General features: G+C 31.1%; 1 protein-coding gene across 2 annotated transcripts; it reads left to right on the top strand.

Moving 5' to 3' along the window:
- The first annotated feature begins 6,651 nt into the window (after positions 1–6,651).
- Positions 6,652–15,401, top strand: LOC113400219 (PI-PLC X domain-containing protein 3). Of its 2 annotated transcripts, none has more exons than XM_026639707.2 (7): positions 6,652–6,906; positions 11,036–11,146; positions 11,482–11,644; positions 11,932–12,061; positions 13,018–13,176; positions 13,765–13,961; positions 14,962–15,401. In XM_026639707.2, the coding sequence occupies exons 1-7, from the start codon at positions 6,879–6,881 to the stop codon at positions 15,188–15,190; spliced, it is 1,017 nt and encodes a 338-aa protein (XP_026495492.1). In that variant the 5' UTR covers positions 6,652–6,878; the 3' UTR covers positions 15,191–15,401. The 2 variants fall into 2 exon arrangements, with proteins under 2 accessions (XP_026495492.1, XP_026495493.1); XM_026639708.2 differs by lacking the exon at positions 6,652–6,906 and adding an exon at positions 10,704–10,952.
- The last annotated feature ends 3 nt before the right edge of the window (positions 15,402–15,404 follow it).

Below are 15,404 nucleotides of genomic sequence, written 5' to 3'. Positions count from 1 at the left end.
TTCATGCAAAAACGAATCCGATTGATTTCGAACATTTACATTATGATAGGTTATAACTTCAGGACGAACCTTTACATATCCGACTAACACACTGAACATATATATCTAATGTTGTACATTTTCAAACTGCCTCGTTTGTCTAAACTCTAAACTCTAGTCGCTAGCTTAAAAGGCTGCAGATGCCGAGATCCTGAAGTTATACCCTAGAATTTTATTGAGATTAGGGGATTAAGACAAAAATTTCCCAACACTTGTGACTGGTTGACTTGGGTTCTTTTTGGACGTGCTAAATTAACTTAATATATCTAAATAAAGTAATTGCAAAGGGTCAAATAAACGCATAATTTATTGATAGATGTGTTACTAACTGTGCCAATATTACATTGTAACATTAATATGTGAGATCATCAAGTGACAACTGATACAGCAAGGTTCGAACGACTAGTTATGAAACCCTGACCGATTTCCGGAAATTATAAATAAATCATCCGCTCCACTTCGAGAATACGTACATAACTCAAATGATGAATTGCCAAAGATCACTCAACATCTGTCTCAATTGGCCACTTGACACTTTTTGACTTAGGTCTTACGACAATTCACTTGGCGTAGCATGGATCTCTTATTTGCATAATAAAACTAAAATTTTAATTGAAAAAATTGCAATGAGCTCAAACACGATACCTCTACTGTAAATTGGTGAGAAGTTTTAATGCTGAAGCATCAGATTAGTGTAAGCATGCCATATATGCCATATTGAAGTCACAGAATGCTAAATTTTGAAAAGAACAAATATAATAAAACACAAGTTAAGCTTATAATACCCCCTTTTTATAATTGTCCGAACTATGTGATTTTATTTCCGAGAAATTATTTGATTTTATTAGCACAATATGGCAAACGCAAAAGACAATTAGTACGTGTTCCTATTGGTAGGTTTTTAAATACACGTCAAAGGAGATAAATAAGGGGGCCATATATTGGTCAAGAAGCTCTATTCAGCTGTATAAGCGCCCTGTACACGCACAAAAACGAACGTGGACCAAGTGACAGCAGGATTTAGAAATTATACCTTATAAAAAAATTACACTAGTAAATTTACTTAAATTTGGATATCTACTTTTTTCTCAAGAAAAAAACGTGACTACAATTTCATTACTTGATGTTTTTAGAAAATATACCTTTAATACGCTAAAAAGTTGAAAGAAATTTATTTTTTAAATCTTGTATATCGTCACCTCCCACCACCGTCATCGTCGAATAAATCATTATTTATGTCAGTTAAAACTATTGCTTAAGTTTAATTATTCAAAGCAAGTTTCTGTGTTTCGATCTTATAGTTGTTGGATAAGGCACCTTTGGCCATACCAATGAAGCTTTTCATTTTTCGAATATAATATGTTAATCGGACTAATATTATGTCAATCGCAAATGCTGTCATTTATATATTGTCTTATCACAAACATAATTAACTATAATAAAATATTATGCTTATGTTTCTTTACACTATCCAGATCCCAGACATACTATAATAATACATATTATTCTAAAAGGTTGCTCCGACACATACAGCGTCCTAGCTGTTACGTTCAAAATCATTTAGTGGTGTTCGTGATTAATGCACTGAGATCCTATGCGTGTAAATAGCAAACGTCTATACTACATACATTAAGAGCCTGTAAATTTCCCACTGCTGGGCTAAGGCTCCCTTTGAGTAGAAGGTTTGGAGCATACTCCAATACGCTGCTGCACGGGTTGGTGGATACACATGTGTCTGAATTTCGTTGAAATTAGACACATACAGGTTTCCACACGATGTTTTGCATCACCGCCGAGCACAAGATTAATTATAAAAATTAAGCACATGAAAATTCAGTACTTGCCTGGGTTTGAACCCGCAATCATCGGTTAAGATGCACGCGTTCTAATTACTGGACCTTTAATCTATACTAATATTATTAATGCGAAAGTAACTTCAAGGAAGGACATAGGCTTTATATGCCCACAACTTGACGACCAACCCCTAAAACGACAATGAATCCGCGGACAATAACTAGTTTTATATATATTTATGTTTTTATCGGTGAGCTCAACGATCATCGTTAAGTCACAAGTAAAGACGAGCTGTCAAAATATTCGAACGAAAAGGAAAAATACATACCGACTTTGTCAGACATACCTAAATAATTTGAAGTGATTTATATCGCGTTTACGTTTGGGGAGGTATTTTAGTGATACTATAGCCGGTTATCAAAGATATTTAAATATGTCTTATTTCATTATCTAAGTTGTTTACTTCTTATACATAATTTTTATATTTTAATGATGGAAGGTATCGATGGTAAATGTTAATAATCTTAAATGCAGGTAATGTCTACATGTCGAGTTTTTGATTGCCTGTAATTTTAATATACTAGGGCGTTGACAGCGCCGAAATAACTACTGAACCACCCGTGGTACCTATTCTGTCTTTTTCGGGATGCCACGCGGTCGCTCGCGTGAACTACTATGTCGCCCGGTTGACAGTTGGCGCCTATGCGGGCTCCAACCCTAAGAAAGTTCAGAGGGTTAGCTACGAAACCCTCCACCATCGCGAGGACTGCTCATTTTTTGTTCAGAAACTCCGAACTCCGATTCGAAGGGAAAATTCTGCAAATATTCTTACTATAATGGTAGTCATGATTTATACGGTAGCAATTTTTTTATTGTACTTATTTAATCTATAAGACTGAGAATAAAATACACAATTATCAAATTTAAAGAACTGTTTGTTATATTTACATAAAAATAATTAATATGTATAAGAGACAACAACATACCATTAAATTTAATGTGAAAACTTGTTTGTATCCTTATGCCGAATTAGCATCTACTAAGTATATAGAATCATTGACACAAACATTATCTTTTACGAAATATCCTAAACTAAATGTATTTGAATGAGGTTAAATAACTTAGTTTTTGTAACATCGTAACGTTACACAACATGTAAGTACGCTTCATATGAAGTTGCATTGTTTATAACTGACAGAGGTCACTGAAACAAATACGGTACTAAGTAATATAAATCTAATGCATTTGCTCGTTTGAACGCGCCAACCTTGTTTTTTTTCAAATCTTCTTGAATGAAATAGCCTATTTATTGGGAAAGTTACACTTTATTCACATCACGCTACGACCCATAGGGGCGAAGCAGTGAAATCAGGGTTAACTAGGGGGAAACCGCACGGAACAGCTAGAAAACGAACAAATGAAAAATATTTTATTTATTATTTAATTTATAATCTTTTATTGTCCCATCTACAAAATACACAATCTCTGCCTAATAGCTTATAGCGGTACTTTCCTGTGATAGATTAACAAACGTCTAACGTTTATTATGAATAAAAATGTAAACATGAGCATAAAATAAAAAGTGTAGGCTCATGTCGATTTAGCTTAAGAAATATTTTTTAAAATAAGAATTTTCTTGGTTATAATTATGATATAATTATTTAAATGAATTAAAACAGGGATATTGACATATCTTTTTGAATTTCAGTTCAGAATCAGTCTTTAAGGTGACAAGGACGCGGGACATTGAAAACGACAGATAGGGCTGCCCATATGACGTAAACAAAAAATTTACATAGCTCTGAAACTATTTAACTGACTATTTAACTTTAATCTCAGGGTTAAAGTAGAGCTAGAGTTTATTAATAACCCACACAACTACTACAACTGCTACTTGTATCGTGTTTGAGTTTAGTTTTGAAATCGCTGAGGAAATATTATTTGTACATGTCGGTTTAGCTGCGATTCATTGGCATGTATAAATGTTATTAACAAAGGATAAGTGTTTTAGCTAGGACGTAAATAAATAATCACTATCTTTAGAAAACAGGAGACAGAACAACACCTTGAGGTACATCAGCTCAAAAAGATTGGTCAAATAGCCTATGAACGAAACTAGCACTTGAAGACTAATTGATTTGGAAATAGCTTCAAGGATTTTACAGTCAACAGCGATATTAACAGTTACATACCTATAAAACATCGATGAAATAACAGATATGGAACTAATTTGGTCCTTATTGTATGTGACATAATTTTTGTCAAAGTTTCTATAATAGTAGTACGTAAAAAACATTTTTTAATAATTAACTTTTTAAATAAGTATACAAACATCACGTACTTTTACAATCAATAGATTTAAAATTATCGTATTTGAAATTTTAAAAAAGAAATTCTTTATATTTTATCTACTATGTCAATATTAACAGTAATCCCATTCATTGCTTATAAACCGCATGCAATTCCTCAGAAATTAGTCATACATTTTTCCTTGTTGGTTTTTATCGGATATGGGTCAGTACGAGTTTTCTTACCGAGTAAATGATGTCAATGAAGATCATATTACAAGAAAATTTTTAAGCTTAGTAATAGATACATATTCATTGCAAAATAAATCGTTAGAAACTTACAATATCTTTAACTTCTTTACAATATTAAATTGATTAGCTCATAACATGGTCTTTTAGATTAATTTTTAGCGTAAACATAATAACGCGATATCAATGGTAGTAACGCAGATACGCATGTCTTACAAATTTAGGTAATTAATAAATATTATTTACTAATCTATACTTCGAATACAAATTCAACGAAGCCGTGAAAAATCAAACAAACAGAATAAAAAGGAAACTTATAAAGGCACAGACGCTTCAGTTTTACAGACTATACATACCATGTGCATAATGTCTTTAAAAAAAAACTTTCTAAATTATCTGTTAAAACTTTTTAAATTAATTACACGAAATAGTTCATTAGGTATACTTTTCATATAATCTGACTAGAAAATCCTAGTTAAATCGGGATTGTATTGGACAATCTTGTATTTTATGCAGCAATGTTATGAAAGAACATAAAATATAACGCTGGTTTTAAAATATTAATCCTACATCATTTCTAAGCATAAAAATAAATAAAACAGATTAATTTATAAATAAGAATATTTATTCCGTTAACGCGGTTTATAGTTTCAGGCCTTGCTCTCGATCGTAATTCTTTGCATTAAGGTCAAATGCGAACCTGCAAGTAACCAAAATTGCCTGACTTAATATATTACAATGTGGAACATCATTTCCTGCCGCTAAATACAGTATGTGACTTAGCTTTTGTGATTTTTAAGGTTCCGTATCACTAAAGGAAAAGATCACTTCGATGTCCGTCTGTCCATCGGTCTGTCAAGATATTTTTTCTCAGGAACGCGTAATATAAATTTCCAATTAATACCAAATACCGAGATCCTCGGTACTTGGGCGCTTTAAAAAATCAATCTTCTAAGTCTATGCAATCAAATGATATGACCCTTAATGTCGCATTTCCCATACATTCACAAAGGAAATCAACACCTATAGGGTACTTGACCGTTGACCTAGAGTCATGAAATTGGGCAGAAGCATTACAAGCAATATCTTGTAGCAAAATTATAGGAAAAAATCCGAAACCGTAAATTTGTTTCAGATCAATGTCTGTTCGTCTATCTCTTTGGTGGTACGGAACCCTCACTGCGCACTGGTCTGAATCGCACTTGCCCGGTTTTTAATTTGTAATCAACTATATTATCACTGATATTGTACATGTCATACATTATATTATAAAGCCACGATAAAATAAGATAAACCTTCCCCTCAAAGGAGGCTCGAATCTTTGGAACATTTATAGGCTTTTAAGTACTTTTACTTTATATTTTCATTATTTTTTTATTACTTTCGAAAAAGTACACAATTTAATAAATAAACAAACTCTTAATTTCTTTTAAATATTAATTATTGTTTTTTTTTTTACAGTTTGTTGTTTAATTTTTCCCGTTGATTGATTAAATGTATCCCGTTGATTGATTAGATGTCTTTGAAGTTAAGAAAAGGTACTCTATTATTCAATTATACATTCGTTTTAGCCGCACTTTAATCCGTGTGCAATTTATAGGGATATAAATAATACGTCACTCTTCGACCTATAAACTACAATATATACGCAAAAAGACCACGTAAATTCATTTTGCGTGAAAGAAAGATCAACTTCGAATTTACAACATTGTATAATAAGATTTAACCGTTGTAGCGATAGGTAGCGTTTGAAAGCCTATGGCCGAATCAAAAGATTGCCGCGGTAAGACTGTGCGTTGCGAGTAAGGTTTCCGGGTCGTATTTTTAATGTCATCCAATATTATGACAATACCTGTGCTACTTACAAAAAATGTAAAATAAATATTTCTTCATTGTTTTCTTTTCCTTGTTCTACAAGTCAACTGAACATAATTGTCTTAACCGGCGTGATAATGTACACATTAACGAAAATACAATTAAAAAATTGAATACGTTTAATCAAACATTTTTGATAGTAGTAGGTACTGTTTCACTACAGGCTATTCTAGTGGACTCTTCCATTGGTCACCGTCATTAGGTGTAGCAATTTTTGATACCAATTCTTAATATGTATTTTAGATTTGTTTTTGTGATGCATTAACGTGCCTATTAATAAAATTCCGTATTACTTTACAAAAACAACAAGGTTAACAACAGAACTAAATAAAATGACAGAAAAAAAACGAAGCCTAATCCTTTCACCCATCGACATGACATGCATCAGTTGATTCAAAGTCCCGAAACAAAGCTATCGCGATTATACCAATAACACATTCGTTACTTTTTGCATTTATTAGTATCAAGATTGTTTGTATCGCATCGCATGCTAAGTTCATTCTTAGTTACGAGTACGTCTCGGGTAACTCGTATTTACTAACATAAAATATTAAATTATAATTTACAAGATAACCGTTAACTGTCTAGTGACACAAGTGACATAGTAATTATAGTTTGCAGTGATCTTTTGAGATGTTTCTCGGACTCTATTTGGTTTTAGGTAGGTATCCTTTTTATATATCTTTATCGCAGTCATGAATAATTTAGGATTGACAACGGATTTTTTAACAAATACATTTGCGTATTTTTTAAACAAGTTTATTTTTTTTTAATTAAGTTTTTACACGTACATTTGGGTACAGACAACAAAAAAGTTATATGAATATTATAAAAAAAGTTTACATTTAAAATTAGCAATTGGTTTAGAAATCAAATAGTTATTTTAAAGTACATATTTTATTGTATAACAACAAAATTGTAAATAGTGATAATTACTACCGTCGGTAATGCAAACGATATTATCGTTTATATAATATAAAAGACTAGATTTAATTAAATGTCACGTACATAGGCACTAAGTAATTTAGATAATGTATTTGACTTTATGTAATTAGTCACGGGTTCGAATCCGACGACGTATGTATGTGAGTTAAATGCCTGAACAGATTTATGAATTAATGAATGGTTTATCGTTAAAATTATTATAATATCCCGAGTGAGCTATAATTTGTTTTGAAAAATTCAACATGGAAGTCGTGTTTTTTAAATGTAAATTCTAGCTTCATATTTGTTAAACTAGAATATTATTGCGTCAAAGCTCCACTTTATTAACACTAACTATTTAACTAAGTAAAATCTAGCTTATTTATTTTGATAAATATATGAAGCAGCTTTACTAAGCACTGTTATCAGTAAGTATAAGCAAAATTAAATAAAATTCCTTTATTCAATATAAAAGCATTACACTTACTTATTGATTGTGTATTCTCTAAGTGCTCTCTCACGTTTAATAAGGAATTCGCGAGTAAAATTTTATCTTGTTAAAATAACCTGTGTAAGCTGTGCCTTGTATAATAGTAATTTGAAAATTTTATTAAGTAGATTTAATAAGTTTACCCTAATAATATAATGACAACATCCTGAAACAGCATAACATACACTTAAAACATTAATTAAACGTTTAACTTAACGTAAAGGACGTCGTTGAATAATAGAGGTAACAAAATTCAAATATTAGTAATTAGGTTTTAAACGAAACGAAAACGAACGAAATCGAAACGAATAAACGAATCTATTTGAAATAATCTAGAGTATTTTTGTCAAAAAGATTCGTTTTTCAGTCAACAGCTGCTGTTTATCTTATATTTAATTCATTGTATATATATGTGCTGTAGATATTAACAATACTTATATATATTGTTAATTTTAATGCTACGGAATATTAATACAACCCCGTTACTGAATTTAAGTAAATTAAGGTTATTTTTAAAATGCATGTTTTTTTAAAACATCACTTGCACAGATAACGCCACAGAGCACATAATAATCAATTTACCTTCCTAAGTAACACATTCTTCAAGAAATATAAATGGATCTTTCAGGCATCGTTTTGTGGACCACGACCAATTACACCCAGAGTCAAAATGCGATCTATTAGTCATCATCGAGACGAACGATATTCCAAGGCAGATATGTATTTTTAAGGCGGAGTATAATTCCTGTTCGCGGTTTCACACATTCTAAAAAAGACCAGTGCCAGTCTAGCATCTAAAACATTTTTTGAGCTTTGTAACAAATCTGCACCATCGCCTTAATTTATGTCCATAAAGACTTCAAAATGCACTCCATGGTATGTTAGAGAGAGCCAGACTACGTAGTAATCCTTTGATTGCACATGTTTTTTTGTGATGATTTTGCTAGTTGATTTTAATCATCTAGTTAGTTACGATACGTTTCCAATTAAAATAATAGAAAATGTGCTACTCATGCACATTATACTATACTCATAGTACTTTTATTTACATTTGTGGCTAACATGTGGTGAAAAAATGTCAAACTTGTATATGATTCAGATAGGGCGGGGCACCGGGACAAGGAGGGGGTTGTACTAGTACGGTCTATTCGGTCTTTGAATAGATCCTTAGGCTTTGCTAAGTCTATGTTGTCATCCAATTTTTTTCAATAACTGTGTCCTTCTCTATCCTTTACCTGCGACAAACCTACCTAAAACTATGAATGCACTGTTATAGAATATTTTTATTAGCTTATAGTATAACGTATTATGAAACCTCTCTGAAAATTATATTGCCCACTACTACTACTACTCATAAGAAAATTTGATTATAAAGATTTAAGACGGTATGTACCTAAATGACAAACGAAGCCAATATTCATATTTCCAGTACTCATGATTTGGAGGGAACCGAAAATACATGTACATTTTATATTTTGTGCCGTCTAATATTAAATTGAACATGGTGTTGCTGCCTTGCCTTGCCTGCCTGCCTACTCTCATTATCCGATAGGACGGCAAATCCGACACGACGGAAAAGAGTTCAGGTACATGACCAACAGCTTTACGTGGTTTCCGAAGTACGGAAGCTTCCATCTCTCAAATTCCGGATTGTAACTGGGAATTTTACGACAAAAAACCAATAACTTTTTATTAAAGTCCAGAACCTGCGGCCTTATAACTAACAACTAGACCAGCTTTTTATTACATAGCTATGGACATAATTAATCATTCGTCTCTGAGAAAGCAGAGCAACGTGTGGGTAACATTTGGTACATAAAAAAAAAACAATTTAATATTATCACTGATGAAACAGTTTATGAAGGCGAAGTCGTTAGTTAAGACTAATAACCGCTTGTCTTACTTATAAATATTTGAAAGAAAAAAACTCTAATTTAAGCAAGGAAAAGACTAGTATTTTATATGCTGGAACACAAGTTAGAATTTTGATGAAGGATACAAAGAATGACATTCTGATCTAATTTAGGTATTAGTGGTAGCCTTATCAAAAAAAAATTATATGGCTTGGGCTACCGTTATAGTATTTTGACAAATCTTCTAGCGAAGGTCTTATAGCGAGAAACAAGGAGTGCGGTTCCAATAGGATTTAAAAGTCATAAAAGATATAAATCAAAGTCGAAGGAATAAACAAATGTTTTTTATACAGCAGTAGATAATATACAGTTAACAAAATAATACAGTTCGTATGATTTAGGCGTAATATGATAGTCACAAAAACTAATGTAGTATAAAAAAGTATACTAATACAAATACAATCCAGACAGGAAATAAAAAACAGCTTTACTGTTGGCGGCAACAAAATCTTTGTACGAATGGACCATAATACATGTTATAGTACGCATAACGTGACGACACTAGGCTGAATACACTATTCCAAAGTATACTTGGCTGTAACTGTAAACTCTTAAGATCATTTTTTTATATATTTTTTTGTTAGTTGAACGTTAACTGTTATTCTTTGTGTGTTAGAGCCAAGGTGGTCCAGTGGTTAGAGCGCGTGCATCTTAACCGATGATTGCGGGTACGAAGCTCCACAGCATTTTCATTTACTACTTACTTGTGTTTGTCATTAATCTCGTGCTTGGCGGTAAAAAAAAATTGCAAAGTTTAGTTAAATTCTATCACATGTGTGTCCACCAACCCCTAATTTAAGCAGCGTGGAGGAATTAGCTCTCGTTGTTTTACTTACGATTAAAAAAGTTTAGGTAGATTACATACATTTTTAAACCCCTTCTAAAGTTAACTTTTACGAAATCCGCAGCATTTACGTATAAAATAATTTGGTTCTACTGGCAGCCCTGCTAACTGTCATGAGCTTCATGTCAAATGTCACATACCAGCTGCCACTTGCCAGACTAATAATTGACTAAAATCTCATCTCAATAAATATTAAATGATATATAATTAATATTCATCAAGGCTGTGACTATCAGTAATAATCAGGAATAACAATGCAAATAAAAACTTCATGCAACAAATTACTTCTATTTTGTATCCTTACCACTAAGAGCTACTATAAGAATTTCAACCCATTCAAAAGGCGGGAAAACCTATAATGCTAATGATAAACAAAGGACCATGAGCAGCTTCACAAGCCGAAGGGCATTAGTTATTTTAACCCGATGACGTTACTAACACTCATTTAATGACACTTAATTCGATAGGTAGAAAATTATATATCATACTTTGTGTTTGTTGATAGTTTGGTAACCTTAGAATCGTAACGTGTGAAGGTATATTATTAAATTAAAAAGTTAATCTTATGATCATTTATGAGTGATTAAGTCAACACTGTGTATTTAATTTGTTTTTTCAGTCATTAATATGAGTGAAAATGGTTTTGCTCAAAATGTTGATCTTCAGCACTGGATGAGAGATCTACCTGAACAAATAAGAAACATTCCATTTATTTACCTCGCCATTCCGGGTATGTCTTAATGCCTATCTTGCAATTATTGTAAATAATATTTATTTATCATATAACATATATGGATGTCTTTGTTTATATTCAATAAGTTTACTCATCCTTTTTTCAATGAAGTTGAAGGTTTGTACAGTTGCGGTTGGCATTTGCGTGAAGGTTTCTGGTGTAACATTATCAATGTGCAATACAAACTATGTCAATCAAAAAATATCAGATGTATGCTTGTAAAATCATTTAATATTATTTCATTTTAAATAAAAAAGTACCATTGTTAATAGAACAATATTTGAAAGTGACATTGATATTAATCAATAACACATTATTAATTTAATCTTCAGGTAGTCATGATTCAATGACTTATAACATCACAAGGTCCAGTGGCCTAGCCCCTGATGCAGAACCAATACTGAAAAGGCTGTACCCTTTATTTCACGGGACAATATTAAGATGGACTATAACACAGGCAGTTGATGCTTTACAGCAACTTCTTATTGGCATAAGGTATTTCATATACTTTTTGGTTTATTTGTTAAGTATCATACATATTTTTATATTAGTAATTACCATTAGAAAATATACAACTGTATAATAACCAGCAAAATGTTAACTTTGTTATATTCTGTATCATACACAAGTGAATTAACAGTAATTGTATCTGACAATAATACACCTTGGATTTTTATACAAAGTCTAAATAGTAAAATATGAATTTGCTATAAACTTTGTATTAACATCAGAAAAAAAATTATGATTTATGGATTATTATCATTTTAATATTTTTATTCTAGATACTTTGACCTAAGATTGGCAACTAAAACTGGTTCAGATGACTTCTACTTCACCCATGGAGTATACGCAGGAGAAATATATCAGCCTCTCAAACAAATAAAAGATTTTATTTATGAACACCCATATGAAGTAAGTTAAGAAACTTGAGCTATTTATTCAATTAACATAACTAATTAGGGCCATTATGGGACAGGATTTTAAATAAGTTAGAAATAAGTTTCAGGGGTCATTTTCATTATTTCTATATATTATAATTTAATTCAGATCCAAAGAGTTCTGGCTTGATTGTTTTATTTTATTGCAATGGTAAGAAAATGTTCCATATGATGGTAAGTGATTACCATTGTTCATAGACATTAGCACCATACACCATAATTTTAACCATTTCTAACATAACCAATATTCCATCAACCTTGAGAACTGAGATGTTATGTCCCTTGTGCATATAGTTAGACTGACTCAATCACCCTCCTTCCTGGAACACAACAATACTGTCAAAACAATACTGTGGATTTAGATCCACACTATTATATTAAGTATTAGTACTTGTTAACTTCCAGACAGGATATGTTATATACATATATAATTGTATTTAAGTAGCATAACTTTGATAACTACTGAGTTTCTTTATGGTTCTTAGTAGAATTTACATTCCAACCTGTGCTAACTTCACTTAATATAGTTTTGTAAAATGATGATTCAAAAGTGCTTGTAAGAGGCTACTTGAGTGAAATGTTTGAATGCATAAGTTTGTTTTTAATGTTTTACTGTTTGGTGGTAGAATATGAATGATTATATAACCTACTCAGACAAGCTTGCTTGCAAAACCATACCAAAATTTAAAAAATAAGAGATATGACCTAGATACCCTTTTAAATAAACAAAACATCTATAACTAATTCCAATAGCAGAATTTAATAGTAGTTTGTGGATACAGTGTAATTAAAGTTCTACCTTATTATTTTGACACTATAAAGTTTTTTTTATTATCTTAACTAAAATCATTAGTACACAGATAATGTTGTACCTATATTTATTGGAATTACACAAAGTAGATTTTGAATTTTTTTTTTTTCTTATTCCAGGTGGTAATATTAGATTTTCAGCATTTCTATGGGTTCACTCCAGATGACCATCAAAGGCTAATGAGATTTATACTCAACTTATTTGGTCCACAGCTTGTACCAAGGCAACCAGATCTGAATGGTATTACACTTAATTCTCTCCACAGGTTACGCCAGCAGGTATTACAAATAAATCCTAATTCATATTATAATTACAAAATGATATAGGGTACCTAACACCTTGAATGACATGCAGTCAGAAATTAGTTGTATTTTAAACTTACATATTAATTCTTTTATTAATAGAATATCCCTAAATTTAAATAATTAATTACTTTATTGTAAATCTAAAACTCCAATATAATACAGAACCTTGTAATTCCTATGAACCTAACAGTAGTCACATAAAAAGATATATAACATCCAATATCGCCTACCTTAGTAATAACAAAACATTAACATGTTCTAATGGATCCGTCACTTTTCGCGAAACCACTCCCACAGATTGCGGGAAAACGAGAGAAAAGATTCTTCACCAAAAAATTCGTCAATGATTTATTATTAATTTATGCATTTTTTCAATAGATTTTTCTTATAATATGTCTTGTTAAGATTTGGAAATGACTTATATAAAGTCTTCCCTCTAATTTTAAAACAAGTACTGATGAAGATTAACTAAATGGTATTTCATTTATCTTGAATTGATCAAGCTTTAGTACTAAATTTGTTCTTCTTCTATTAAATTTAATTAAAAATAATAATCTTCAGGTAATAGTGATTTACCGGCATCAGTCGGTATACGCTACAAGTGAATTTTGGCAGCCTCAGATGATGCCTTCACCGTGGCCACAACAAGACAATATTACTGGTCTGCTAAACTTTCTGAAAAATGTTAAACGAAACCCAGCAATGGGCTTTGTGCATCAAGCAGTTCTAACACCCACACCAGGATTTATTCTCTTCAGGTACACAAAAATAAGGGTTTTCTTATATAAGTAATAAAACCATATACTTTTCTAATGTATTTAATTAGTATAATTATGCTTCGGCATTTTAAATTATTTTGAAAAATTAAGTAATTCACAACAGGACTTATGGGATTGAGTTGGAAATTACACAATCTAGATGTTTCTATATCGAAATATATTTTATAAAATGTTTGTATAATATACATATTTAAACTACGATTAACTTAGAACGAAATATGCTTCAAAAATTAAGAAGTTTTTATAAAAGCCTGTCATGTTTAGTAGGAGCAGTAAATGCGGAAAAAACAAGACCGTTACGGTCACCAAAGTTTGTGGCTGGTCGCCGATTGTGAAATTGAAGCCATAATAAATTTCCTAAAAACTATTTTTATATAATATAATAGCTTAAGAGTTTGTTTGGCGGAACGTGGTAATCTCGCGAGCCATCGGTCCGATTAGAATTATTATTTTAATAATAATAAATGTTTATTTCATCAATAACCAACACAGTACAATATTTAATATTATTAATTAATTTTAACTCGATAGTTCGTTTACCGGGTTAAGTTTTTAGCTGTAAAAGCTTATGCTATGACTCCAAGTAGTAGAACAGTAATAATGAACAGGAATGTGCACACTCCTTGTTTAACAAGGTTGAAACTGAGAATTTAATAGGAATATATTATATTACAAGAGAAAGGACTTTGGCTAAAATAAAAGCACATAAATATAGATGGACTGTTAAAGAAAGAGTCAAAGGGCTTCAGAGAAATATTTGTCTAGAGTGAAAGAGAGAAAAACCCGACCCTAAGTAACTGGTATAAATAAAAGCATAAAATTAATTACAAGCATTTTTTATAAACACAGACTTACTTTATCTTTGTTATTTGCAAACCCTTTTAAATAAAAGAAAGAAACCATTGGATTCTCCTAATATAGGTTAATTACAGATATAATATGTTTAAAAATAAAATAAAATTTGATCTTATTATTTCAGATGGGTGTCCAACTTGCGTGAAAAATGTGCTAAACCAGTCAAGAACGAAATCTATCCCAAATTGTCAGAATTTTCGCCAGGCAGACCAATAGAAAGAGATGGTAAAACGCGCGTAAACGTTATCATAGCTGACTTTGTCGAAATGGATAACGCTATTTTCTCCAAAATGGTTATAAAACTTAATTTTAAATTGTTAAACACAGAATCCATATCACATAGCTACGGATAAGATTAAAGGGAAATATTGTTTAAGCTTTAAACTACTTTATAAGGTAACTTAAGGAACTTATCATTTGTACCTGCATTTTTTTTATTTTTACACATTTTGCTACAGGCTTAACCACAAGATTTTTTATTTTATACAAACTTTTTTATTGTACAGTGATATAGTATACATTGTTGTAAGAGCTAAAGTTTAAGAAATAAAATATTATTTCTTTTTT

The sequence above is a fragment of the Vanessa tameamea genome, chromosome 17 (assembly GCF_037043105.1).
Source record: "Vanessa tameamea isolate UH-Manoa-2023 chromosome 17, ilVanTame1 primary haplotype, whole genome shotgun sequence".
Lineage (NCBI taxonomy): Eukaryota > Metazoa > Arthropoda > Insecta > Lepidoptera > Nymphalidae > Vanessa > Vanessa tameamea.
Note: the sequence above shows the minus strand (reverse complement) of the source record. Positions and strands in the feature narration are given on the sequence as shown.

Excerpts from the sequence above, each read along its gene's own strand:
- LOC113400219 (XM_026639707.2), top strand. The coding sequence starts at position 6,879 with ATGTTTCTCGGACTCTATTTGGTTTTAG. Across the intron at positions 11,147-11,481 it reads TATTTACCTCGCCATTCCGG|GTAGTCATGATTCAATGACT; the intron begins GTATGTCTTAAT and ends TTTAATCTTCAG. Across the intron at positions 12,062-13,017 it reads TTTATGAACACCCATATGAA|GTGGTAATATTAGATTTTCA; the intron begins GTAAGTTAAGAA and ends TTCTTATTCCAG.